This window comes from Ailuropoda melanoleuca, chromosome 4 (genome assembly GCF_002007445.2).
Source record: "Ailuropoda melanoleuca isolate Jingjing chromosome 4, ASM200744v2, whole genome shotgun sequence".
In the NCBI taxonomy this organism is placed as follows: Eukaryota; Metazoa; Chordata; class Mammalia; order Carnivora; family Ursidae; genus Ailuropoda; species Ailuropoda melanoleuca.
Window position 1 is genome coordinate 85,445,762 of NC_048221.1, and position 26,745 is coordinate 85,472,506.

Sequence of the window (26,745 nt, forward strand, 5' to 3'; positions counted from 1 at the left end):
GGCGGGTGGGGAGAGAAGCAGCAGAAGTCACTTCACCGACCAGACGCCGCGGCCACCGCTGACGCCGCCGCCATTTTAATAGAGCGTTCGGGCTGCGCTCGGCTCTTTCCGCCCGAGCGAAGGAGCCGACGAGAAACGCCTCGCGCTCTCATTCCTCCGCCTCCCTCCCTCTCTAAGCCTCCCGCCCTCCCACCTCTCCCTCCGCACACACGCCGCACGCTCCACACCCCGCCGCGGCCGGCTCTCCGCCCTCCCTTTCCTCTTCCGTCCGGCCTCCCCGCCCTCGGTCCACCCCCTCGGCGCGCTCGCCCACCCCGCCCAGCCCGGATCTCTGTCAGCGGCCGGAAGGGAAACACGAAGCCAGCGCGGCCGCGGGGGGAGTCCGGGTGAGTAAGAGAAGATGGCGGAGACACCGAGCGGCCCGCGGTTGCGCGGCGTCGCCCACCGCGGCCCACTCCGCGGGCTGCGAGGCCTAGCGAGCGCCGGGTCACTCGCGCCGCCCTGTTGCCCGCCCTTGCGCTTCGCCATTTTTCCTCCGGGCCCACGAAGAGGGATTGGTGGCGATTTCTCCCTCCCCGCTCTCGGGTTTTTGGGGTAGGGGAGGCCGGGGTTCACAGGGGAGCCGGCCCGGAGCGACGCTGCGGCCCAGGTTGGGACACACGGCCCCCTCCCCGCGGGGCTTTGTGAGAATGGAACAACCCAGGGGCGGTGTAACCTGCGTCCGTGTTGATCGCTACCCTCGATTCTGTAAGGCTCATCCGTCCTCGAGCAGTAAGACACCTTGATGTGACTAGAAATGGCGGAGTGAAGAGAGTTCACATGGCGTCCCCTCCCTTTTACGCGAGAGGGCCCTGCACCAATTGCCCGTCTACAGCTCTTCACCTGAAATAGCATGTTATGCTTCTCAGCGAAGAGCAAATCGCCAGGGTATTAAGATAGGGACAAAATGAACAGGTGAAGGAAAGGGGGCACTCTGCTGAAGTTGGTTAACAACTAGTTAGTGTTAGGAAAATTTTTGTCATACCCTCACTGATTTCTATATCCAGTATGTTTTATAGAGATGTGACTGAACAGTCCAAAAAGGAGTGTACATAATCTTAGAACTATAACCGGAGCAGCTATTCAGAGCCTATAGTCATTCTCTTACAGGCTTTATCGAGGTTCTGTCCCACCATCTTTCCACGCCAGGACGACCTTGCCAGTATGCTTTGCCTTTTCTGCTGCTTGAACTTGATAGTATAAAGTTTCTGCCCACCTGTTTTACAGTGCTCCATATGAGCAGGTGATCCTTCGGAGCTGTAGAAATATCCTGCCATCATTTTCCTTTACCATCTTTACTATAAAACTTGGGTTTCTGCAGACTTTAATCCTTGACCATCCAGCATCCGTTCCCACCCATTCTTCTTACTTGCCAGCAGGGAAACTTGCCAAACCCAAATTTTGTTTTGTTTTTCAGGTGGCAGCTAGAGACTTTGAACTCCGGAAAGAAGGCTCCAAGGAATATTTGTTACTGGTTTAAAACAATCATGGTAGGACTGAACCTGTGTTTCAGTCCTTGCAGTGAAATGTGAGCAGAAATCTGTAGAGTGGGTCTTTTGGAAAAAATGGCCGATTACTAATAAAAAAGGGACAAATTCTACATGCTCTTGATTTGCAGTGTTTTTTACAGTGAAACCACAAACAGGATAAAAGCGAACTATAAAGTTGATAATGCAGGAAAATAAGATGTGGGTCTTGGATACATCCTAGAGCAACAGTCCCTCACCCGCCCCCCTCAGATTACTTACGTCTGTCCATTTTCCTTAAGCCACTCTTTTTTTTTTTTTTAAGATTTTATTATTTATTTCACAGAGAGAGCGAGCCAGCCAGCGAGAGAGGGAACGCAAGCAGGGGGAGTGGGAGAGGGAGAAGCAGGCTCCCAGCGCAGAAGCCTGATGTGGGGCTCGATCCCAGAACGCCGGGATCACGTCCTGAGCCTAAGGCAGATGCTTAACGACTGCGCCACCCAGGCACCCCTCCTTAAGCCACTCTTAGGTTTCCATTACTTGTGGCCAAACACATTCCTGATACATAAAGTGAGGACAACAGCTATTACCGTACATGTGGAGTACTTCTAGGATGTATTGAAGACACAGTCTGATCTTTAAAGAAATCTTTTTAATGATTCCTTCATAGTTTTTTTTCTCCCTTTACAAAGTTATGCGAAATGATACTTGATTTAAAATTCTTTGAGGGGCACCTGGGTGGCACAGTCATTAGGCATCTGACTCTGTTTCAGCTCAGCTCATGATCTCAGGGTCGTGGGATGGAGCCCTGCATCAGGCTCTGTGCTTAGTGTGGAGTCGAGATTCGCTCTGCCTCTCCCACTTGTGCTTTCTCTCAAATAAGTTAATCTTTTAAAATAAAAGGCTTTGAGAATCTAGAGTATTGTTATGACAACAATGATCATGGCTCCTCAGCACTTCAGGATTCAACAAATTTCCTGTAAAGGGCCAGAAAGTAAATATTTTAGGGTTTATAGCACCGCAACTTTCTATCACAACTACTCAACTCCGTTAAAACAAAAACAACCATAGACAGTACATAATGGAGTATGTGTGGCTGTGTTCCAATAAAACTTTACTTACACTGAAATTCGAAATTAATATTTTCACATGTCACAAAATACTATTTTTCTTTTGATATTTCAACTATTTAAAAATATAAAACCATTCTAGGGGCGCCTGGGTGGCACAGCGGCTGAGCGTCTGCCTTCAGCTCAGGGTGTGATCCCGGCGTTATGGGATCGAGTCCCACATCAGGCTCCTCTGGTATGAGCCTGCTTCTTCCTCTCCCACTCCCCCCTTCTGTTCCCTCTCTCACTGGCTGTCTCTATCTCTGTCAAATAAATAAAATTTAGAAATCTTAAAAAAATAAAAATATAAAACCATTCTTAGCCCACAAACCATACAAAAACACTTAACTGGACACATTTGGCCTGTGTGCTGTAGTTTACTAACCCTTTATCTACTTCACCTGCTTGTTAATACAAAGGCATAGAAGATGATGAAAAACAAGGCTACCTGCCTCCTAACTAGAATCTTAACTCTGCTGTGCTGATTTAGTATATGTATCAACAAGACCTTTTCATACATTTAAAAGATGTGCATTCTAAAAGTATGATGGGGCACCTGGGTGGCTCAGCTGGGTGAGTATCCAACTCTTGATCTCCGCTCAGGTCTTGATCTCCTGATCGTGAGTTCAGGCCCCACGTTGGGCTCTGTGATGTGTAAAGCCTGCTTTAAAAAGGAGGGGGGCAGGGAGATACCTGGGTGGTTCAGACGGTAAAGCTTTTGCCTTCGTCCCAGGTCATGCTCCCAGAGTCCTGGGATCACGACCCATGTCAGGCTCAAGCAGGGAGCCTGCTCCTCCCTCTCCTGGCCCCCCTGCTTGTGCTCTATCTCTCTAAATCTTTTTAAAAAGCGGGGGTGGGGAGGCCACCTGGGGAGATCAGTCAGTTAAACATCTGCCTTTGGCTCAGGTCATGATCTCAGGGTCCTGAGATCAAGCCCCACTTCTGGCTCTCTGCTCAGTGGGGAGTCTTCTCCCAGTCACTCTCCCTCTGTGCTCTTCACCCCACCCAAGTAAATCTTTAAAAAAAAAGAAAAAAAGAGGAGGGTAGCACCTGGGTGGCTCAGTCAGTTGAGTGTGGACTCTTTTTTTTTTTTTTTTAAAGATTCTATTTATTTGACAGTGATAGAGACAGCCAGCGACAGAGGGAACACAAGCAGGGGGAGTGGGAGAGGAAGAAGCAGGCTCATAGCGGAGGAGCCTGATGTGGGCCTGGATCCCATAACGCCAGGATCACGCCCTGAGCCGAAGGCAGGCGCATAACCACTGCCACCCAGGTGCCCTGAGTGTGGACTCTTGATTTCCAATCAGGTCATGATCTCAGGACTGGGATGGAGCCCAAAGTCAAGCTCCACGCTCAGCAGGGAGTTTGCTTGAGATTCTCTCCCTGTGTCCCTCCGATCACGCATATGTGCTCTCTCCCTCTCTCTTTAATAAATAAATAAATAGTGTGATGGAGCAGAATCTCTGCTAAAATATCCCTAGGTTCTTATAAATCTGAATTTTCCAACCAGTAATCAACAATCACTATACACCTTCAGTAGCTGAAAGATTGTTTTCAATATTTTGTATACATGTCACCATCTAGTGGTAGAATCATGCTTTCAGTAAAATTATATAATCTATGAAATTTCTAATTCTTGAGTTTGTAATACCTAAGTCGTATATTCCTAGCTGCTTACCTGAAAACCAGCCTCACATACCTTTGGAAAACTAATATTGCCAGTGAAACTATTTGCCATTCTTAGCATTCTAGTTGTTATTATTGCACGTAGGGGTTTTTTCTCGAGTTTGGAATTAAAGCCTGGTTGTTACTATCAGAAGCCAGAGTTATTGCAGAATTTACTCTTGTCTCTCACAGCCATGCTGGTTTTGTGGAGCTTAGGGCCATTATTAGAAAGTAAGTATACTATTTTATTTTTTCCACAGCACCCAGGCCAATTCTTTGTACATAAGCTCAGCAAACTGCTGTTTGGTTCTTGCTAGAGTGATTATTTTTATAAGTAAATTGGATTCTATCACTTCCCTACCTAAAACCCTTCAATATTTCCTGTTGCATTTACATATTTAAGTAATCTCTACACCCAACGTGGGGCTCGAACTCAGGACCCTGAGATCAAGAGTCCCATGCTGTTACAACTGAGCCAACCTGACACCCTCTTCCCATTGCATTTAGAATGAACTCTACTTGGGTTTTACCTCACACTTGCTACATTCCAGCCACACCGGTCTCCTTTCAAACATAAAATCTTTTCCTGCTCTGGGTCTAGGTGAATGTTGTTTCATCATAGCACATGCTCGCTCTCTCTCTTTTTTAATGTATCCCCCTTTTTTTTTTTTATTTAAGATTTTATTTATTTGACAGAGAGTCAAGAGAGGGAACACAAGCAGGGGGAGTAGGAGAGGGAGAAGGAGGCTTCCCACTGAACCGGGAGCCCAAAGTGGGGCTCCATCTCAGGACACTAGGATCATGACTTGAGCCAAAGGCAGACGCCCCAGCACATGCTCTCTTAATTTTGAAATAGCTAACCTCTTATCCTCACAGTTTAAACTTAAACATCATCTCAAAACACAACTCCCCTTCCCTAGACTATTCCATTATAGGGACAGCCGGGTAGGTCAGTCGGTTATGCATCTGCCTTCAGCTCAGGTCATGATCCTGAGGTCATGGGATCAAGCCTGCATCGGGCTCCCTGTTCAGCGGGGTGCCTGCTTTTCCCTCTCCCCCTGCTGCTCCCCCTGCTTGTGTGCTCACGTGTGCTCTCTCTCTAAAAAATAGAATATTCTATTATAGTACTCTACTCATTTCTTTCATAGCTTTTACCAATCTCTAACTTCTTTATTTCTGTTTATTTGTATTGGGGACACATTGGACTGCAAGTAAACAATTTTTGAATTAAGAATGGCCTAAACAAATAGGACTTATTTTTCTCTTGTAACAAACAGGCAGTAGACAGTCCAATCCAGGGCTGGTACAGTGGCTCAAGGATATGGACCCAAGTCCTTTGTTCCTTTCCATTTCACCGTCTAAATATTGGCTTGTCACCTCCTAATTGTAAGCTAGCCACTGCAGCACCAACTTAAAGACAGAAAGAAGGAGGAAAAGTAATGATGGCCTGTCTTGGTTTCAATTCCCTACAAAGCAGGTCCTGAGACAAGGACATAAGTGGAAATAGTTTTATTTTGTTGTCACCCCAAGAAACATTGGTAGGATAGTGGAGAAGTGAGATAGGAAATGGGAGAGTAAATTTCCAATAAAAGATCCATTATCAAGCCCTTCAAACCTGCAAGTAACTAGAGCCTAATCCCCCTGGTAAATTCTACAAACCAATAGAAAACATGTGCCTTAAAGTCATCCTACCCAAAAAACAAACTCATCCTACCCAAGGGACGAGGAAGGCTGGGTTTTTCCATCTACTCTCCTTAGTCATTGATTGTTGCTAGAGGAGAGGTTGGCAGCAAAGTCGACTTCTCCTTGCTCAGGAAGCTGAAGAAAACCCTTGGGCATAGAAATGTAGGTACTCACAGTTGGAAGTCTGGCCACTGTACACTGAAGTGATAAGAACTAGGGGATATGGGCAGAGCACTGTGATAGCGTCTGGTACACCCCTTTTCCCTCTTCTGCCTGCATCGAAAATAATTATGATAATCTGGAAAACCAGCAGCCATCTTGAAACAATAAGCTGTAGGCAAAAAGCAAAAGCCAAGGCATGGAAGATGGCAGAGTGGGAAAAGAAAAGGCCCGAGTCCCTGGTGGCATTGTCAAGCAGCTGGATCAGTGCTAGCAATTGCCTACTCGTTGCTACATAAGATGTTTAGTTATCTAACAAATACAGAACTCCAAAGCCACTATTAGATTATTTGTAGCCCAATGCAGTCATAAAAAATAGTGTGGTAGTTAGAATAACGCCCCTAACCCTCAAAGATGCCTATATCCTAATCCCCAAAATTTGTGAATATGGTACCTTCTATGGCAAATGGGACTTTCCAGATAAGGACCTTGAAACAGGGAGATTATTTTCTATTCATGTAGGCTCAATTCATTACATGGGGCTTTAAAGCGAGAGAGAACCATTCCCAGCTTTGTGCAAATGGAGCTGTAACTACACAAGAAGAGGTGGAGAGGTGCAACCGTCCTGGCTTTGAAGATAAAGGAAGTGGGCCATGAGCCAAGAAATGGGGGTGGTCTCCAGAAGCTGGAAAAGACAGGCAAACAGATTCTCGCCTTCAGCCTCCAGAAAGAATCCCAGCCGGCCCTGTTGACACCTTAATTTAGCCCAATGAGACCCATGCTGGTCTACTCACTTACAGAACTGTAAAATGATGTTTGTGTAACAAATTTAAGTCACTAAATTTGTGGTAATTGGTTTCATCAGCAATAGAAAATTAATAGAAGTGGCATGCAGATAACAAGAACAGCATAGGCAAAACCCTTGAGACAAAATTCCTTGCCTGTTTCTAGGAACAGGAATAAAGCCAGTATGACTAGAACATAGTTGGGAGAGAAGGCCCATGCCAGACTTAGCACAGCACTGTAAACTTTGTTAAGATTGTCACCTAGATCCTAAAAGCAATAGAAAGCTTTTAAGTATATAAGCAACACAATCATGTTTTTATTTTAAAATATTCAGACTAAAAAAAAATGCAGACTAATATGTAGAGAATAGATTAGAGATGGGAACAACTGGGGGTTATTAATATTAATCCAGAAAGATGATGATAGCTTGGACTAAAGTAATAAGAAAGAATTGGAGAGGGGCGCCTGGGTGGCACAGCGGTTAAGCTTCTGCCTTCGGCCCAGGGCGTGATCCCGGCGTTATGGGATCGAGCCCCACATCAGGCTCCTCCACTATGAGCCTGCTTCTTCCTCTCCCACTCCCCCTGCTTGTGTTCCCTCTCTCTCTGGCTGTCTCTATCTCTGTCAAATAAATAAATAAAATCTTTAAAAAAAAAAGAAAGAAAGAAAGAAAGAATTGGAGAAAAGGGAGTCCATTCTAACACCATTTTGGAGGTGAAAAGAACAAGACTTAACTGATGAGTATGGGGAGAGGGGAAAATAGTATCAGAGTTGTCTCCAAATAAGACATTTGCCCAACTGCGTAAACAATGGTGCCATTCACCAAGTTAGGGGTCACTTAAAGGAGGACCAGAGGGAGATGGGATCAGTAATGACTATTTTGGAAATGCTTAGTTTGAGGTGGCTTTGAGGTAACCAAAAGGAGTTGTCGAACAACCTGGCAGTTGTTTGAATCCAAGGCTCAAAATAAAGTTCAGGACCGCAAATGTAAATATGAAAACAATCCTTAGTATGGTAGCTCTTTACTTTATGGGAAAGGTAACTGCTATACTTTTAGCATTATAAGTTCCAGGTATGAAGAACAACCAAAGAGCCAGTTCCCTCAACTGTCCCCTCCTTTTTTAAAAAAAGATTTTAGGGGCGCCTGGGTGGCACAGCGGTTAAGCGGCTGCCTTCGTCTCAGGGCGTGATCCCGGCGTTCTGGGATCGAGCCCACATCAGGCTCCTCTGCTATGAGCCTGCTTCCTCCTCTCCCACTCCCCCTGCTTGTGTTCCCTCTCTCGCTGTCTCTATCTCTGTCAAATAAATGAATAAAATCTTTTAAAAAAAAGATTTTATTTTATTTATTTGACAGAAAGAGAATGAGAGCACAAGCAAGGGGAGGAACAGGCAGAGGGAGAAGTAGGCTTCCTGAGCAAGGAGCCTGATGCAGGACTCCGTCCCAGGATCTGGGATCATGACCCCAGCCGAAGGCAGACACTTAACCAACTGAGCCACCCAAGCACTCTCTGAAAAAATAAACTTTTAAAAAATTAAAAATAAAATGTGAGTAGAGGAAGAGAAGATGCCCCAAAGAGTTTAAAGAATATACTGGGGCGGGGGAGGGAATTTGTTATCATTTAAACCAAAGAAGAAGTACTCAAAAAGGATGGAGATGACAATTATTGAATGCTGAAACGTCAACTAAAAAGAGATCTACAAAATATTCATTAGATTTAGCGCATGGGGGGTCATGGGGAAGGAATTATGGATACTGAAGCCTGGTTACAGTAGACTGAAGACAACAAACTATTAAAATAGAAAACTATTCTAAGACTTTGGACTCTAGAGAGGAGGTGGGGTAACTAGATGAGGAGGAAGACTAATGTGTGTAAATGCTAGCAGAAACGTGAAAATAATAGGTAACTTATTGTACATACCGTGCAACAGGCACTGAACACTCATTTAAGACTCACAACCACCTTGTGTAGTATATTCCATTGTTCTCCCTATTTTCCAGAAGAAAATAATAAGGTCTCGAGGAGTTGAGACAGAAGGTGATGGCACTGGAACAGAGAAGTCACAGTGCTTGCTGAAAATTCTCAGATGAGGGACATGGCAACACTACACAGGGTACAAGGATTAACTTTAGATAATGGGGAAGAAGGAAAAGATTGGTACCTATGTGTGTAAATTTGACAATCAGGAGTTGAGGGGGTTCCCATCAGATGACTTTGGGTTTTTTCTTAAAATAAGCAGCAAAAACATCTGGAGACAAGAAGAAGGCAGGATTATGAGAGACTGAGAGGGCTGCAGGTTTAAAATACAGTTCTGGAGAGCAGATGAACGAATTAACTGGAGAAGTGTGGTACTGATTCCAGGTGGGGATGAAGGTATGAGAGAGCTTGGGTTTTGGTATTGATGAACTTCTTAGTGATGCCAGTCTTCCCAGAGCCTTTTATGTCCAGTCGTCCCTGTGCAGTGAGCAACTGAACAGAATGCCATCTACATCTTGGACATCATAGATGTGTATGTTTACTGTAACAGGATAGCAATAAAGTGTCTTTTAACAATTAAGAAAATTTTCCTGGTCGGGGGGCGCCTGGGTAGTGCAGTCGTTAAGCGTCTGCCTTCGGCTCAGGGCGTGATCCCGGCGTTATGGGATCGAGCCCCACGTCAGGCTCCTCTGCTATGAGCCTGCTTCTTCCTCTCCCACTCCCCCCTGCTTGTGTTCCCTATCTGGCTGGCTGTCTCTCTGTCAAATAAATAAATAAAATCTTAAAAAAAAAAAAAAAAAAAGAAAAAATTTTCCAACACGTGGAAATGTGTTGAGGAAAGGGTGTCCTTTCCTAATTCATACAAAGGTTAGCAGAGATGCAGTCTGCTCTATGTAGCTCCAACAGCTCCCAGCTTTTGCACGATAACACCTAACAAACTGCAAAATGAAACATAAGTAAATGCTGCACTTACCTTAGTTCCTACTAAAATATTCAAGGAGAGAGCAAATAAACCTCATGTGTGTGTGAGGTCTGTAAATTTGGATATCTCTAGCCTTCTCCTTTGCTACCTTTCTTTTCTTGTCTTTCACATAGTACTTTTCTATAACTCATCCACATACCTTTATAAAACAGGTGAAAAAAATCTTATCTCCCTGCCACAAAATCATTTTTGTAAGCCATTTTGTATCAAGCGCATATTTTTAAAATAATAATTTTTAAGTGAGCATAAAATACAAAGGTTTTATCTTGGCACAAAAGTGCCTTAGTAGATGTTTGTGAGAAGACTGGACGGGGGGTTGTTTTTTCTCAAGTTAGGACAGCTCATTATAAGTAAGACTTTAAGTGTTTTTTCTCTTCCACAATTTATAGTGTTTCTGAATGGCCTCTTAGGCTCATATTCATAGAACTCTAAGAGTTAAAAGAAATGTTAAAATCAGTCAGATATGGAGTTTCTGAACCCTTTTGCCCGCATACTACAGAGGAATCTTGAAAAAGTATGTATCCCTTGCATGCTTTAATTCGGCATCTAACATTTTTCATCATAACCTTAAAGAATTGCAGAAGATGTGGTTTCCAAAATAAATATTAAAATTTTAAACAAAACTGTTTCTTTTAGGTATATGCATGTGAAGTCTAAAAACCCCCGCAACTCAGTATTCACAATCATCCATTTACAATGGCCCTGGAAGACACTCTTCTCTCTACTTTGCTTACATAATTTTACCCTAAGGTAAGATACTGAGTGTATAACATCTACAAGACAAAAAACAAGAACACTCTATGAAAGCATGATACATTTCGTTATTTTTATTTTTTTTTTTTGAGAGAGAGAGAGAGCACAAGTGGGGAGAGGCGAGGAAGAGGGAGAGAGAAAATCCCAAGCCGACTCCATGCGCAGTGCAGACCCTGAGATAATGACCTGGCCCGAAATCAAGAGTCAAGAGTTGGATGCTTCACCAACCAAGCCCCCCAGGTGCCTTGAGCATGTGACTCTTGATGTCGGGATGGTGAGTTCAAGCCCCACGTTAGGTGTAGAGATTATTTAAATAAATAAACTTAAAAAAATAAAGAGTTGGTTATTATGTGAGATTCTTATTCTCTTTGGTTGGCGTCCAAGACAGACTGATTGATATATGTCAAATTTTATCTGTCATTCAGGGAAAAATACTTCAGTTTTATTTCACCAGGCCTTATTAGGAGATGTTGGTCACCAGCCACTGCAAGATAAAAATAATGGATCTTTTCAGTGTGTATAAAACAACTGAAAACTTAATAAGTATATCTAATTACTGATAACATGTTGAGGACCATTACTTTTTCTTTTAAAGATTTATTTATTTATTTGAGCATGAGAGGAGGGTGAGGGACAGAGGGAGAGGAATATGCAGACTCCCCCTGAGCAGGGAGCCCAAGGCAGGGCTTGATCCCAGGACCTCAAGATCATGACCTGAGATGAAGTCAGATGCCTAGCCAACTGAGCCACTGAGGTGCCCTGAGGACCATTTTTGACAGTTGTTGAATTATTTACCACAGCCCAAGTGAACAGCAGAGCACATTCGTGAATTGAACTTTACCACCAATTAATGTTCACCCTAGAGTTGCTTATGGTCAACTTTTTCCCTCTCCTTCCATCTCCCTTCCTGCACCCTTTGTCTCAATTCTACTTTTACTCCTTATGCTCTCACTCTATACTTTTTTCCCCTCTTCTCTGTATATTCTTTTCCTTGACTGAAACCTAAATAAAGAAAAATTTCTTCATGTGAGTATAACTGACGTTTTTTGAGCTTCCACAGATATGAGACTGCTTCTCCTTTTTTATTTCCCCTAATTCTGTTAGAAGCTTAATATAAAGTCCTTCAAGCTACCGTTTTCATTAGAAATAATGTCTAAAAATATATCCGAAATGCTATCACTGGTTTGTATTTGTTGTGTGGGGTTGGGTGGATGAACTGAAGCAAAGGACCCAGGGAACTTAGTCAATGAACTCAACAGGACCACACTTCTAGAGGTTTCTTTTTCCTCTCTTTAGTAAAAGGAGCCAAGGCAAGTAAAATAGGAAGCAGGGCACCAGGACAATTATAACAAAAAATTCATATAGAAATCCACATAAAGTTAGAATTTACGTCAACTGAGCTTCTTTTTTTTAATTAATTAATATTTTAAGGACTTTTTTGTTTTTAAATAATCTCTACACCCAAGGTGGGGCTCGAACCCACAATCCTGAGATCAAGAGTTGCATGCTCTGGGGCGCCTGGGTGGCACAGCGGTTAAGCGTCTGCCTTCGGCTCAGGGCGTGATCCCGGCGTTATGGGATCGAGCCCCACGTCAGGCTCCTCTGCTGTGAGCCTGCTTCTTCCTCTCCCGCTCCCCCTGCTTGTGTTCCCTCTCTCGCTGGCTGTCTCTATCTCTGTCAAATAAATAAATAAAATCTTAAAAAAAAAAAAAAAAAAAAAAAAAAAAAAAGAGTTGCATGCTCTACCCACTGGGCCAGCCAGGCACCCCAAGGTTGCTTCTTGGTCATAACAAATCGTCATAGGCAAATTTTCCCACTACAAATTTGTCTGTATTGACCAGGACATAATAAGTACTAAGATGAAAAATAAAGCGTAACAGTAACAGGTATACCGGAATAGAAAAAAAAAGCTATGAGGTAGAAAATCTTGAAACAGAATATGTATGTAAGACTTTATTATAAGATGGCTGAAGGGGCAAGCGCTTAGTCATTCTGGGGGAAAAGTTCTCATCTCACATTATTTACCAAAAATGCAGAATTAAACTGTAAATGTACTAAAAGAAAATATAAGAGAAAATATGATCTTGGGTTGTGGAAGGCCTTTACTCTGACATGACATGAAAAATAGAGTCCATGAATTGATAGATTTGACCACATTTTAAGAAATCTGTATATCAGCACCTGGCTGGCTTAGTAGGTGGAGCATGCAGCTCTTGATCTTGGGGTCATGGGTTTGAGCCCCATATTGGGTATAGAGATTACTTAAGAAATTTTTTTAAAAATTTAATTCTGCATATCTAACCAGCATAAATAAAATTGGAAAAAAAAACCCCACAAACTAAAGAAACTATTTGAACATTACAAATACTTTTCTACTTGTAACAATAAATACAAAGTACAAAAACCCAAACAGGACAAAAAATATGCTGGTATAAACTGAAAATATTTTTTTAAGTAAAAAAAATTCAACCTCACTAGATACCATGAAAGAAAATTTTTAATAATAATTCCTAGCTTGGGTTGAGGTAGAAAGGAATCACAAACTGTAATAGATTACTGGTGAGAATATAAAATTGGTTCAGCTTTGGGGCATCTGGGTGGCTCAGACGTTTAAGCGTCTGCTGTTGGCTAAGGTCATGATCCCGGGGTTCCTGGGATCAAGCCTTGCATCAGGCTTCCCTGCTTGGCTAGGAGTCTCCTTCCTCTCTCTCTACCCCTTCCCCCCACTCGTGTGCACGCACGCTCTCTCTCTCAAACAAATAAACAAATAAATAAAATCTTCATTTAAAAAATTGGTTCAGGGGTGCCTGGGTGGCTCAGTCGTTAAGCGTCTGCCTTTGGCTCAGGGTGTGATCCCAGCATTCTGGGATCGAGCCTCACATCGGACTTCTCCACTGGGAGCCTGCTTCTTCCTCTCCCTGCTTGTGTTCCCTCTCTCGCTGGCTGTCTCTCTCTCTCTGTCAAATAAATAAATAAAATCTTTAAAAAAAAATTGGTTCAGCATTTCTGGAGAGAAACTTGGCAATATGTATTAAAGTGTTTAATTTTTATATGTGCTTTGGCCTAGAAATTCTGTCTAGTAATTTATCTTAGGATAGCAAGCTAAGACTTAATTATAAAAATGCTCATCAAAGCTTTGCTTAAATAGTAAAAAACGAGCAACCATCTAAATGTCTATAGTAAAGAAATTATTGAATAAATTATAATGTGTCCATGCAAAGAAATATCACTAAAATAGATGTTGCATAGTACTTAACAACCTGGAAATATAAGTAATGCATACAAATTTTTTAAAATATATGAAACAATACGAACTATATTGTTCCACTCTATTAAAAAAGACTGGGAAACAATGGGTTAACAGTTCACTTTTGTTGGAAGGTTACAGTTAATTTTTTTTTTCTTTTTGCTTATCTAAATTTGGCATACTTTATACAATGAGGATGTCTTACTATTATAATTTGAAAACAAAAATTCTTGTTAACGCTTAAACTACATGAATAAAGCCCATAGCTCTATTAGGATTCAATTAGGGGAACAGAACCACTATGAGTATTATGAACTAATGGATTCATTATAAGAACAAGAGCATCCATAACTGTGGGAAAAGCAGGGCAAGATTGATGACTCTACATCTGGTGGTAGAATTGGGGTCACTATTGCTCAGCAGGGCCCACAGGTGAGAACTAGAGCATCCAGGAGAAAAGTACAAGCTGGAATCCTTGTCTCTCTCCATCTCTCACCAAGATAGCCTTCAGAGATGGGGCACCTTGTTGGCTCAGTTGGTGAAGTAACTGCCTTTGGCTCGGTCATGATCCCAGGGTTCTGGGATCGCGCCCGCATCGGGCTCATTGCTCAGTGGGGAGCCAGCCTCTCGCTCTCCCTCTGCCTGCTACTCTGCCTGTTTGTGCGCGCGCGCGCACGCTCTCTCTCTCAAATAAATAAATAAATAAAATCTTAAAAAAAAGAAAAAAAGATAGACTTCAGAGAGCAACAGTCACTGCCTCACTTTTACCACCCATTTCTTTTTTATTATTATTTTTTAAATTTTTAAGTAATTTCCACATGCAACGTGGGCTCAAATTCACAACTCTGAGATCAAGATTCGTAAGCTCCACCAGCCAAGCCAGGCAGGAGCCTCACCACCACCCATTCCTCACCGAATATTTTTTGGACAATTCCAGCCGAGAACCATTCATATAAGGGTGATAGGCACTTTTTAGACAATCTGTTCTTGTAATGTTCCAAAGGAAAGTAATTTCCAAGGACTCATTAGAAATTCCCATCTATTCCAAAATGATATTTCACAGCAAATATGTTTTAAGCTTCTTTGTGTTAATGTTGTGAAAATCAGATGCTCAACTACATACCATCTGTGTGAGTTGGGGCAAGTCATTTAATTTGTGTCAGTTTCCCAACCTGTAAAATGGGGGAAATAATAGAATCCATGTGAGAGGAGTTGTGAGAATTAAGTGAGATAATACATGTAAAAAAAACTTCGGGGTGCCTGGGTGACTCAGTAGGTTAAGCATCCGATGCATGATTTCAGCTCAGGTCATGATCTCAGGGTCATAGAATCAAGCCCCTAGTCAGGCTCATGCTCAGCTCAGAGTCTGTTTGTCCCTCTCTCTCTGCTCTTCCCCCCCCGACACTCCCCCGTGCTGGCCCATTCTCTCTCTCTCTCCTCCCCTCTCTCAAATAAATAAATAAATACAATCTTTAAAAAACATACATGTAGGGGTGCCTGGGTGGCTCAGCCAGTTAAGTGTCTGCCTTTGGCTCAGGTCATGATCCCAGGGTCCTGGGATCGAGCCTCGCATTGGGCTCCTTGCTCAGGGGAGAGCCTGCTTCTCCCTTTCCCTCTGTTACTCCCCGTTTGTACTCCATGTCTCTCTGTGTCAAGTAAATAAATAAAATCTTTAAAATATATATATGTAAAAAAAACCTAGCATGATAATTAGCATATTGTAAGTTCTCAATAAATGTTACCTATTAGTCATGTTAGAAGCTATGCACATAATGAGTAAGTATGTAAATAAGACTCATGATTGTAGGAAACTTCACCACCTAGCATTTTGATATGTGGACTTCCTCTGCGTTTAGGTCAATGGGATCCTTTTTTTTTTTTTTTTTTTAAGATTTTATTTATTTATTCGACAGAGATAGAGACAGCCAGCGAGAGAGGGAACACAAGCAGGGGGAGTGGGAGAGGAAGAAGCAGGCTCATAGCGGAGGAGCCCGNCTCCTCCGCTATGAGCCTGCTTCTTCCTCTCCCACTCCCCCTGCTTGTGTTCCCCTCTCTCGCTGGCTGTCTCTATCTCTGTCGAATAAATAAATAAAATCTTTAAAAAAAAAAAAAAGATTTTATTTATCAGAGAGAGAGAGCACAAGCAGGGGAAACAGCAGGCAGAAGGAGAAGCAGGCTCCCTGATGAGCAAGGAGCCTAATGAGGAACTCAATTCCAGGACCCTGGAATCATGACCTGAGCTGAAGGCAGACGCTTAACTGACTGACCCGCCCAGGCGACCCAGTCAATGGGATCCTGATACAATTCCACAGGTGTGTGCGAATAATGGTGCTTCAGATGTCTAATCTAGGCTAGGTTTTTTGGTTTTGTTTTTTTTTTTTTAAGATTTTATTTATTTATTTGAGAGAAAGTGAGAGAGCACAAGTTGGGTGGAGGGGCAGAGGGAGAGGGAGAAGCAGACTCCCCGAAGAGCAGAGAGCCCGAATCAGAGCTTGATCCCAGGACCCTGGGATCACGCCCTGAGCCGAAGGCAGACGCTTAACGACTGCGCTAGCCAGGTGCCCCTCATGCTCTTTTCTTTAAACTACAATCTATAGCAAATTTACATCAAGACCTAAAAACAGAGTGCCCATATAATTTATTGCACTAAACCAGGACATTTTTAGATTAAAAGAGAGCACTATTAAAAAATATCCTGGATCAGGGGCGCCTGGGTGGTTCAGTCTTTTGGCGTCTACCTTTGGCTCAGGTCATGATCTCAGCGTACTGGGATTAAGCCCCACATTGGGCTCCCTTCTCAGCAGGAAGCCTGCTTCTCCCTCTCCCACTCACCCTGCTTGTGTTCCCTCTCTTGCTGGCTGTCTCTCTCTCTCAAATAGATAAATAAAATCTTAAAAAAAAAAAAAAAAGATTCTCTCTCTCCCTCTATCCCTCTGTCTCTGTCCTTCCCTATGCTTGCACACAATCTCAAAATAAATAAATAAAATATTTCTAATAAATTTAAAAAATAAAAATTACCCTGGGTCAATAGGCATAAATAAGGACTTTTCCAGGCCAACCAGGACATGTAGCAACACATGGATGGACCTTGAAGACATTATACTAAATGAGATAAGTCAGACAGAGAAAGACAAATACCATATGATACCACTTATATGTGGAATCTAAAAAAGCCAAACTCATAAAAACAGAGTAAAAATGGTTGCCAGGGGCTGGGGGGTGTAGGAATAGGAGAGATGTTGTTTCAGAGCACAAGCTTGGAACTTGTCGTAAATAACTCCTAGCGATCTAATGCACAGTATAATGAATTCAGACAATACCGTATTACCGTATTCTCATCATCAAACTAAGATACTAGATACTAGATCTTAATTATGCCAACTACGAAGAAGACATGATAATTATGTGACACCATAGAGGTGCTATCACTACAATGGCAATCATATTGCAATATATAAATGTATCAACATGTTGTACACTTTAAATTTATACACTGTTATATGTCAAATAAAAAATAGAAATTAGTAATTAAAAAATACTAAATTGATTTCACAACCTTTGAATTGGTTGCAAACCAGTGTTTTATATTTTTTGCTATTTTTTTAAAGATTTTATTTATTTGACAGAGACAGCGCATGCACAAGAAGGGGGAGCAGAAGGCAGGGGGAGAAGCAGGCAAAGGGAGAAGCGGGCTCCCTGCTTTGTTTTTTTGTTTTTTAAGATTTTATTTATTTATTTGCCAAGCAGGGAGCCTGATGTGGGGCTCGATCCCATAACCCTGGGATCATGACCTGACCCGAAAGCAGATACTTAACCGAGCTATGCAGGCACCCCCACAGTGTTTTTAAAAACATTGATAAAGCAACATCTTCATATTACAGATAAACTGTCAGTTTACTTGCTTTTCAAATTTTTGTAAACTAGTTGAATACAGACAATAACACAGTTTTATCAGCCACTCTGCTCTATTTTTTATTTATTCATTTATTTTAGAGAGAGAGAGTGTATGCATGCCCAAGTGGGGGATGGGGGAGAGGAGAGGAGGAGGAAGAGAGAGAGACAATCTGAAACAGACTCCATGCTGAGCGTGGAGCCAGACACAGGGCTTGATCTCTTGACCTTGAGATAATGACCCGAGCGGAAACCAAGAGTTGAATGCTTAACGGACTGAGCAACCCAGGTGTCCCCATATTTGCTTTGTTTTTCTCAATGAAATAAAACTTTAGTCCATTAGCCCTTCCCCCCCACGTCTCCCAAGTAATCATAATCTCTTATCTAAATTTGGCATTTTTCCACAACCAAACATGTCTTTATATTATTATTATTTTTTTAAAGATTTTATTTATTTATTCGACAGAGATAGAGACAGCCAGCGAGAGAGGGAACACAGCAGGGGGAGTGGGAGAGGAAGAAGCAGGCTCTTAGCAGAGAAGCCTGACGTGGGGCTCGATCCCAGAATGCCGGGATCACGCCCTGAGCCGAAGGCAGACGCTTAACCGCTGTGCCACCCAGGCGCCCCATGTCTTTATATTATTAATACAAAGGATTGTATTGATTAAAAACATATAGCACAATTTGTTATATTTTATATTATATTTTTGTTATATTTTTGAAGTTTTTAAAATTGTTTTCACCCAACACTTCATTTATTTATTTGTTTGTTTGTTTGTTTTTAAGCTCGCTCTGTGCAGAGTTTGAACTTAGGGACCCTAAGATCAAGAATCCCATGCTCTTCTGACTGAGTCAGCCGGACACCCCTTTTAACACATTTTTTTTTTTTTTAAGTAGGCTCCATGCCCAGTGCAGAGCCCAACAGGGCTTGAACTCACAACACTGAGATCAAGATCTGAGCTGAGATCAGGAGTCAGACGTTTAACCAACTGAGCTACCCAGGTGCCCCTTGACATATATTTTTGAAACAAAATTTTGAGTAAACTCTACCCCCAATGTGGGGCTGGAACTCACGACCCTTAGATCAAGAGCTATATGCTCTCCCAACTGAGCCAGCTCGGTGCCCCTGATTATTCATTTTAACTCATGTATGGTATCCCCATATATGAATCTGTCACAACTTGTCCATTCCCCTGTTGGATATTTAGTTTATTTTCAGTTCTTGCTGTTAGAAACAATAACGAAATGGACATTCTTGTTCTTTGAGGGAGAGGGACAACCAGACTCTGTGCTGAGCTTGATCCCGTGACCCCAGATCATGACCTGAGCAGAAACCAAGAATCAGTTGCTCAACTGACGGAGCCACCCAAGTGCCCCAGCACTTTCAACTTTTAGTAATGTCTTTAATAATAGCACATTTAACCTTAATTTCTATCCACATTTATGTAACCTGCAATAATGAGTCACTCATACATATTGTTGAAATAATAAAGCTGTGTGTCCACTCCAGAAATATAATTGCTTATTATTCTACCAATTCTTCTACAGAATCAAAGGATATTCTATGGGGCTCCTGGGTGGCTGAGTCAGTTAAGCATCTGCCTTCAGCTCAGGTCATGGTCTCAGAGTCCAGGGATGGAGCCCCGCATTGGGCTCCCTGCTCAGCAGGGAGCCTGCTTCTCCCTCTCCCTGTTCTTGTGCTCCCACCTGCTCCTTCTCTCCCTCTCAAATAAATAAATAAATAAGCTTAAAAAAAAAAACCCACAAAGGACATTCTAGAACATTCTTATTTTGTACAGTATACCAAGTTCAGGCTATAGTTTATCATTAGTATTATTTCCCTTTTGTTCTCCAATAGATTCAGCAGATTTAGCTTTATATTTTAAAGGAATGTTAAGAAACATTTCCATCTTTTTGTCCTAGGTGTTTTTTATATTTTGTTATAAATTATCCAATTTATAAATATCAAAACTATAAACTTACTACCAAGAATATCAAAGCAATAAAGATAAAGCCAAAGTAAAAAGTTAACTAACAACTACATAATTAAAGGGTAAGGATAAACTGGGATCCTCCAAAAGGGCAGTCTTCTGTTGTGACATGAATTGAAATGGCAGAAATGCTGCAAGTGTGTCTCAGATGTCGCTATGGTAGGAGACCCATTTATCAATGATCATCATGGTATCTTAGGACAACTGGCTTGAAGTAACAAGTTTATAGAATTTACATCCTGAATTTCATCACGTTGCAGCAAGTAAGGCCATATTTCAATGCATATCTACATATATTATAAGTGACAAATGCACAAATCCTTTGGTACAAATATTTTGCTTCTAGAAATTTATTGTTTGGAACACCTAGGCAGCTCAGTCAGTTAAGCGTCTGCCTTCAGCTCAGGTCATGATCCCAGGATCCTGGGATCGAGTCCCTCATCAGGCTCCTTGCTCTGTGGGGAGCCTGCTTCTCCCTCTGCCTGCCGCTCCCCCTGCTTGTGCTCTCTCTCTGACAAATAAATAAAGAAAGAAAATCTAAAAAAAAAAAAAAAAAGAAATTTATAGTTTGTATATACTCACACATGTAGAAGTTTCTTCAGAGTAATGGCAAGAAGAAATTAGCACTCACCTCTGGACCAGAGACTATGCTAAAAGCTTTATATATATTAACTTATTTGATCCTCATAACCTTAGAAGGTAGGTATTATTCCTATTTTACAGATGGGTAGGTATAAACTTTTGGGGAAGTATTATGGGTAGATATGTTTGGGTAGGTATTCCCATTTTATACATGTTTGGAGAAGTTAACCTTCATAGAAGTTTGGAGAAGTTAAATAATTTGCATAAGATCATACAATAAGTTTTTTTTTTAACAAATAAATTCTTATAGACAGATCACCACAATAAAATAAAGTGAAATTTAAGAATGGGAATTTTGGCAATCTGGCAGGCTTCTGTTCTGTCAGCAACTATGCAACATACTAGTGAGATGGAAATAAATGTGCTGCTCAGAATACTAATAACAAGTCTATAGAGTATTGCTCAGTCATAAGTAAAAATTAACCTGATGCATAGGTATTATTCCAATTTTGTAGATGAGGAAAATGAGGTTTGGAAAGGCTAAATGATTTGCCTGAGGTCACAAAACTAGTAAGGGCTGGAGCTGGAGTTCAAACCCAGGCCATGTGGCTCTAGACTCCTTTAATCACTACGTGATACTATCTCTATGCTCATCAGAGTATTAAACGGTTAATTTAATTATGGCATATACATCCAATGGAATATAATGCAGCCATAAAAATGGGGATGCTTTTATTCTTTTTTACAATTGTATTTGAGAAAGAGAGAGAGCGTGCACATGCACACACAAGCGTGGGGAAGGGCAGAGGAAGAGGGACAAGCAGACTCCCCACTAAGCACAGAGCCCACTCCCAGGACCCTGAGATCATGACCTCCCCCATGACCTGAGCCAAAGTCAGACGTTTAACCGACTGAGGCACCCAGGTACCATATGAGGAAGACAACACGAAAGCTATATCACTAAGTGAAAAAGACCAGTGTGTAATAATCTATTGTTTGTGTGAAACTGTATCATGAACCCAGGGACCTGAGATTATATGCAAAATTTGGGCTATATGTGCATTTGCTGAGGGGAAGTTTGCTAACTTCTTTTTTTCTTTAAGACTTTATTTATTTGAGAGAGAGAGAACGAGCAGGTGGAGGGGCAGAGGGAGAAGCAGATTTCCTGTTGACCAGGGAGCCTGATGTGGGGCTTGATCCCAGGATCCCAGGATCATGACCTGAGCCCAAAGCAGACACTTAAACAACTGAGCCATCCAGGTGCCCCCAAAGTTTGCTAACTTTTATTATATTTCCCCCAAAAGTGACAAAGAATCTCTAGACTATGGAGTGCCTGGCTGGCTCAATCAGTACAGCATGCAACTCTTAATCTTGGGGTTGTGAGTTTGAGCCCCACATTGAAGTAGAAATTAAAAATAAAATTAAAAAAAAATTAAAGAAATAAATTTATAAAAATTATCTCTTGGTTATGAATGAACGCTCAGTCTTAACACAAACTGTATATACACTGTGATTTGTATATATGTATAAAAATACGAACAGGAGGGGCACCTGGGTGGCGCACTCGGTTAAGTGACAACCTTTGGTTTCGGCTCAGGTCATGATCTGGTCATGAGGTCGTGTCGTACCAGGCTCCCTGCTCAGCTTGGAGTCTGCTTGAGATTTTCTCTCCCGCTGCTCCTCCTGCTTGTGCCCTCTCCCTCTCTCTCAAATAAATACATCTTGAACAAAACATGAACAGGAAAAGACTAAAATAAATAAAGTAAAATAATAGCATCTTACACCAAAATTCCAGATGGATCAAAGATTTAACTGATTACAAAGGAAAAAAGAAATTACTAAAAGAAGCTACAGGGAAATATTTTTATAACTTGCTAAGTATAAGCCCTAACCCAGATCCATAAGATAAAAAACATAAGTTCGACTACATACAAACAAGGAAAAATTTCTCTTTTTTTAAATAATTTGGGGGGGGCAGAGGGAGAGAGAAAGACTCTTAAGCAGGTCCCACATCTGGTGCTGAATCCGATGTGGGGCTCAATCTCACAACCCTGAGATCATGACCTGAGCCAAAATCAAGAGTGGGATGCTTAACTGACTGAGCCACCCAGGTGCCTCAAGGAAGAATTTCTTTATGGCAAAACCAACCAACCAACCAGCCAGCCAACCAATGGAAAATTTAAAAAATAGATAGTATATGTAAAGTCAGAAGAGAAAGGGAAAATGTTTGTGAATTATATCTTGGACGAAAGACTAAGTTTTATAAACATCTCCTACAAATCAATAAGAAAGACCAACAACTCAGTAAAAAAAAATTAGTGAAAAATATGTTTTACAGAAAAGTAAACATAAATGGCTTTGAAATATATGAAAATACGGGGTGCCTGGGTGGCTCAGTCGGTTGAGTGTCTGCCTTCTCCTTGGGTCATGATCCCAGGGTACTGGGATTGAGCCCCGCGTCAGGCTCCTTGTTCGGTGGGGAGCCTGCTTCTCCTTCCCCTTCTGCCACTCCCCCTGCTTATGCTCTCTCACTCTCTCTGTCAAATAAATAAACGAAATCTTAAAAAAAAATATGAAAATAGTCTCAATTTCACCCATACTAAGAAACCATACTAAGATACCCTTTTTCACCTATCATATTTTTTTTAAAAATATTTTTTATTTATTTGTTTGACAGAGATAGAGACAGCCAGCGAGAGAGGGAACACAAGCAGGGGGAGTGGGAGAGGAAGAAGCAGGCTCGTAGCAGAGGAGCCTGATGTGGGGCTCGATCCCATTAACGCCGGGATCACGCCCTGAGCCGAAGGCAGACGCTTAACTGCTGTGCCACCCAGGCGCCCCTCACCTATCATATTGGCTAAGGTATAGAAGTTTGAGAAGATCCCTTGTGCGAATGTGGGGAAACAAGCACTCTCATGCAAACTGGTTCAACATTTGTGGAAAGCATTACATCAATAATAATATCACAAACATATATATTCTTCGACTCAGCAATTCCACTCTTAAGAATTTATCCAGTAGAAATACTTCAACCTGTGTGAAGTGCCATGTACACATTCGTTGTGGCAAGTTTATAATAACAAAAGACAAAAAAACCTGCATGCCCCAAAATAGGAAACTAAATCATAACACATTTATACAATAGAAAACTCTGCAACTAATACTCCCAAATAAACCGAGAAATGATTGTATACTAACATGAGAGCAACTCCAAGATGTATTGTTCAGTGAATAAATAAGTTAGAAAACAGTACGTAGGGGCGCCTGGGTGGCACAGCGGTTGGGCGTCTGCCTTCGGCTCAGGGCATGATCCTGACGTTATGGGATCGAGCCCCACATCAGGCTCTTCTGCTATGAGCCTGCTTCTTCCTCTCCCACTCCCCCTGCTTGTGTTCTCTCTCTCGCTGGCTGTCTCGATCTCTCTGTCGAATAAATAAATAAAATCTTAAAAAAAAAAAAAACAGTACGTAACGTATACTATTTATTTTATCAAATAAAAGGTAGCAGGAGAACATAACTATGTATTTGCTGTTATGTACACAGAGTATCTGTGGAGCTACTTACAAATGATAACACTGGTTTTGTCCAAGGATGTGGCTGAGGGATTGGGGTAGAGAGGAAACTTCCTATTTATTCTTTGTGCCTTCTGAATTTTCCGTCACAAACGTATTATTATTATTTTTTTATTAATTTGCTTCGGAGAGAGAGAGAGCTCGCCCATGCAGGAGTCGGGGGGAGGGGAGGGAAAGAATCCCAAGTAGACTTCCGGCTGAGCGTGGAACCGAAGTTGGGCTCTCAATTTTCATCTTATTTTATTTTTCCTTCCCTTCCCCTATGTTCATCTGTTTTGCTTTTTAAATTCCCCATCAGTGAAATCATACGGTATTTGTCTTTCTCTGACTGACTTGTTTTTCTTAGCAAAATACCCTCTATTTCCAACCATGTCATTACAAATGGCAAAATGTCATTGTTTTGATGGCTGAGTAGTATTCCATTGGATATATATATACACACCACATCTTCTTTATCCATTCATCTGTAGATGGACATCTGGGCTCTTTCCATAGTTTGGCTATTGTGGGCATTGCTGCTATAAACATTGGGGTGCAGGTGCCCCTTCGGATCACTATATTTGTATCTTTGTGGTAAATACCCAGTAGTGCAATTGCTGGGTCGTAGGGTAGCTCTATTTTCAACTTTTTGAGGAACCTCCATACTGGTTTCCAGAGTGGCTGCACCAGCTTGCATTCCCACCAGCATTGTAAGAGGGTTCCCCTTTCTCCACATCTTCACCAACATCTGTTGTTTCCTGAATTGTTAATTTTAGCCATTCTGACTGGTATGAGGTAGTATCTCATTGTGGTTTTGATTTGTATTTTCTTGATGCCAAAGGATGTTGAGCATTTTTTCGTGTGCCTGTTGGCCATTTGTATGTCTTCTTTGGAGAAGTGTATGTTCATGTCATCTGCTCATTTCTTGACTGGATTTTTTATTCTTTGGGTATTGAGTTTGATAAGTTCATTACAGATTTTGGATACTAGCTCTTTATCTCATAAGACATTTGCAAATATCTTCTTACATTTTGTAGGTTGTCTTTTAGTTTTGTTGACTGTTTCCTTTGCTGTGCAAAAGCTTTTTATCTTGATGAAGTCCCAATAGTTCATTTCTGCTTTTGTTTCTCTTGCCTGTCATTGAGGGTTTTTACTAGTCATCAGGACATCCCACTTGTACACTTTATCATAGCCTAGAAACTAACTGGAGACCCCTGAGGTTCTCCTGGTGCAGCAATTCTTAATTGTTTTTATGCCATGAACTCCTTCGGCAATCTGGGGAAGGCTTTGGACTCCTGAGAAAATAAAATACATAATAAGATTATAAAGAAAATCAATCATATTGAAATTAAGTTATAAAAAGATTTATTTTTATTTATTTTTAAATATTTTATTTATTTGAGAGAGAGAGAGAGGGAGAGAGCATGAGCAGGGGGAAGGGCAGAGGGAGAAGCAGGCTCCCCACTGGGCAGGGAGCCTAATATGGGGCTTGAACCCAGGACCCTGGGATCATGACCTGGGCCAAAGGCAGCAGCTCAACAACTGAACCACCCAGGCATCCCCATAAAAAGATTTTTTAAAAGATTTATTTGAAGGGCACCTGGGTGTCTCAGTTAGTTAAACATCTACTTCTGGCTCAGGTCATGATCTCAGGGTCCTGGGATCCAGCCCCACGTCAGGCTCCCTGCTCAACGGGGTGTCTGCTTCTCCCTCTCCCTCTGACCCTCCCCCTACTTGTTCTCTCTCTCTTGCTCACTCTCTCTAATGAATAAAAATTATTTTAAAAAATTCATTTATTTGAGACAGAGAGAGTGTGAGGGGGAGGGGCAAGGAATCCTTACACAGACTCCCCACTGACTGCAGAGCCCAAAGCAGGGCTTGATTCCACAGACCCTGAGATCATGACCTGAGCTGAAATCAAGAGCTGGTTGCTTAACCAACTGAGCCACCCAGGCACCCCTATAAAAAGATTTTTAAGACATTATTTGTGATATGGTAATACATGTGTTTATTAATGCATTAAATAATAAGGTATAGCTGGGGGAGTCAATAACTATGGTAAATTTGGGGGCACCCGTCCAGCTCAGTCAGTAGGGCATATGACTCTTGATCTCAGGGTTGTGAAGTTCGAGCCTCATGTTGGGAGTAGAGATTACTTAAAAATAAAATCCTAGGGGCGCCTGGGTAGCTCAGTCATTAAGCGTCTGCCTTCGGCTCAGGGCATGATCCTGGCGTTATGGGATCGAGCCCCACATCAGGCTCCTCTGCTGGGAGCCTGCTTCTTCCTCTCCCACTCCCGCTGCTTGTGTTCCCTCTCTCTCTGGCTGTCTCTCTCTCTGTCAAATAAATAAATAAAATCATTTAAAATAAATAAAAATAAAATAAAATCCTAAAAAAAAATAACTATGGTAATTTTGAAAAAGTGATGAACACAAATATTTCAAAATATCAGCAGTAACTGTGATATGTGACCTATTGCATCAAGCATTCATTACTTTCATCTTCTTAAAGAAAGTCCCTCCTAGATCTAGACAGACCGCCTTCTATTCCTTGGTGCTTGGCTGGTTATTTGGGGATTTCTCTTCACCATCATCCTGGGGGACAGCTTTCCCACTTTCTGGTGTCAATGTCCTGTTTTCTGTACCTTACGTCTTGTTTATTCCCTTGTTTTGGTGGAGTGTATCCTCCAACTTTCTGGGAAAGACTTGTACGGGAGGAAAATTATTTAGATCTTGATTATCTAACAATTCAATATGCTATGATTCATACTTGCTTTGCTGAAAAGAATTCAAGGTTGGGAATCATTTTGTTTCCAAATTTTGACAACTTTCCAGTGTTAACTATCAAGAAGTCCGTTCTGATTTT

The 26,745-nt window shown here is 41.7% G+C and overlaps 1 protein-coding gene and 2 long non-coding RNA genes across 3 annotated transcripts in view; 1 reads left to right on the forward strand and 2 right to left on the reverse strand.

Annotated features, from left to right (window-relative positions):
* Positions 1–785, reverse strand: part of USP34 (ubiquitin specific peptidase 34) — a 236,367-nt gene extending 235,582 nt beyond the window's left edge. The window contains exon 1 of the mRNA XM_034659187.1: positions 716–785. Coding sequence (XP_034515078.1) covers positions 716–758 — 43 coding nt within the window. The 5' untranslated portion in view covers positions 759–785. The remainder of the gene's footprint in view (positions 1–715) is intronic.
* LOC105241678 overlaps positions 1–1,639 on the forward strand; it is a 2,075-nt gene extending 436 nt beyond the window's left edge. Inside the window, exon 2 of the long non-coding RNA XR_004624924.1 lies at positions 1,457–1,639. This is a non-coding gene — a long non-coding RNA (uncharacterized LOC105241678). The remainder of the gene's footprint in view (positions 1–1,456) is intronic.
* Positions 1,640–10,868: 9,229 nt separating this feature from the next.
* On the reverse strand, positions 10,869–24,215 carry LOC117801784. Its single transcript, XR_004624499.1, has 3 exons — positions 23,894–24,215; positions 14,989–15,037; positions 10,869–11,102 (listed from the first exon to the last, which is right to left on the reverse strand). It is a non-coding gene; the product is annotated as an uncharacterized LOC117801784 (long non-coding RNA).
* Positions 24,216–26,745: the final 2,530 nt, after the last annotated feature.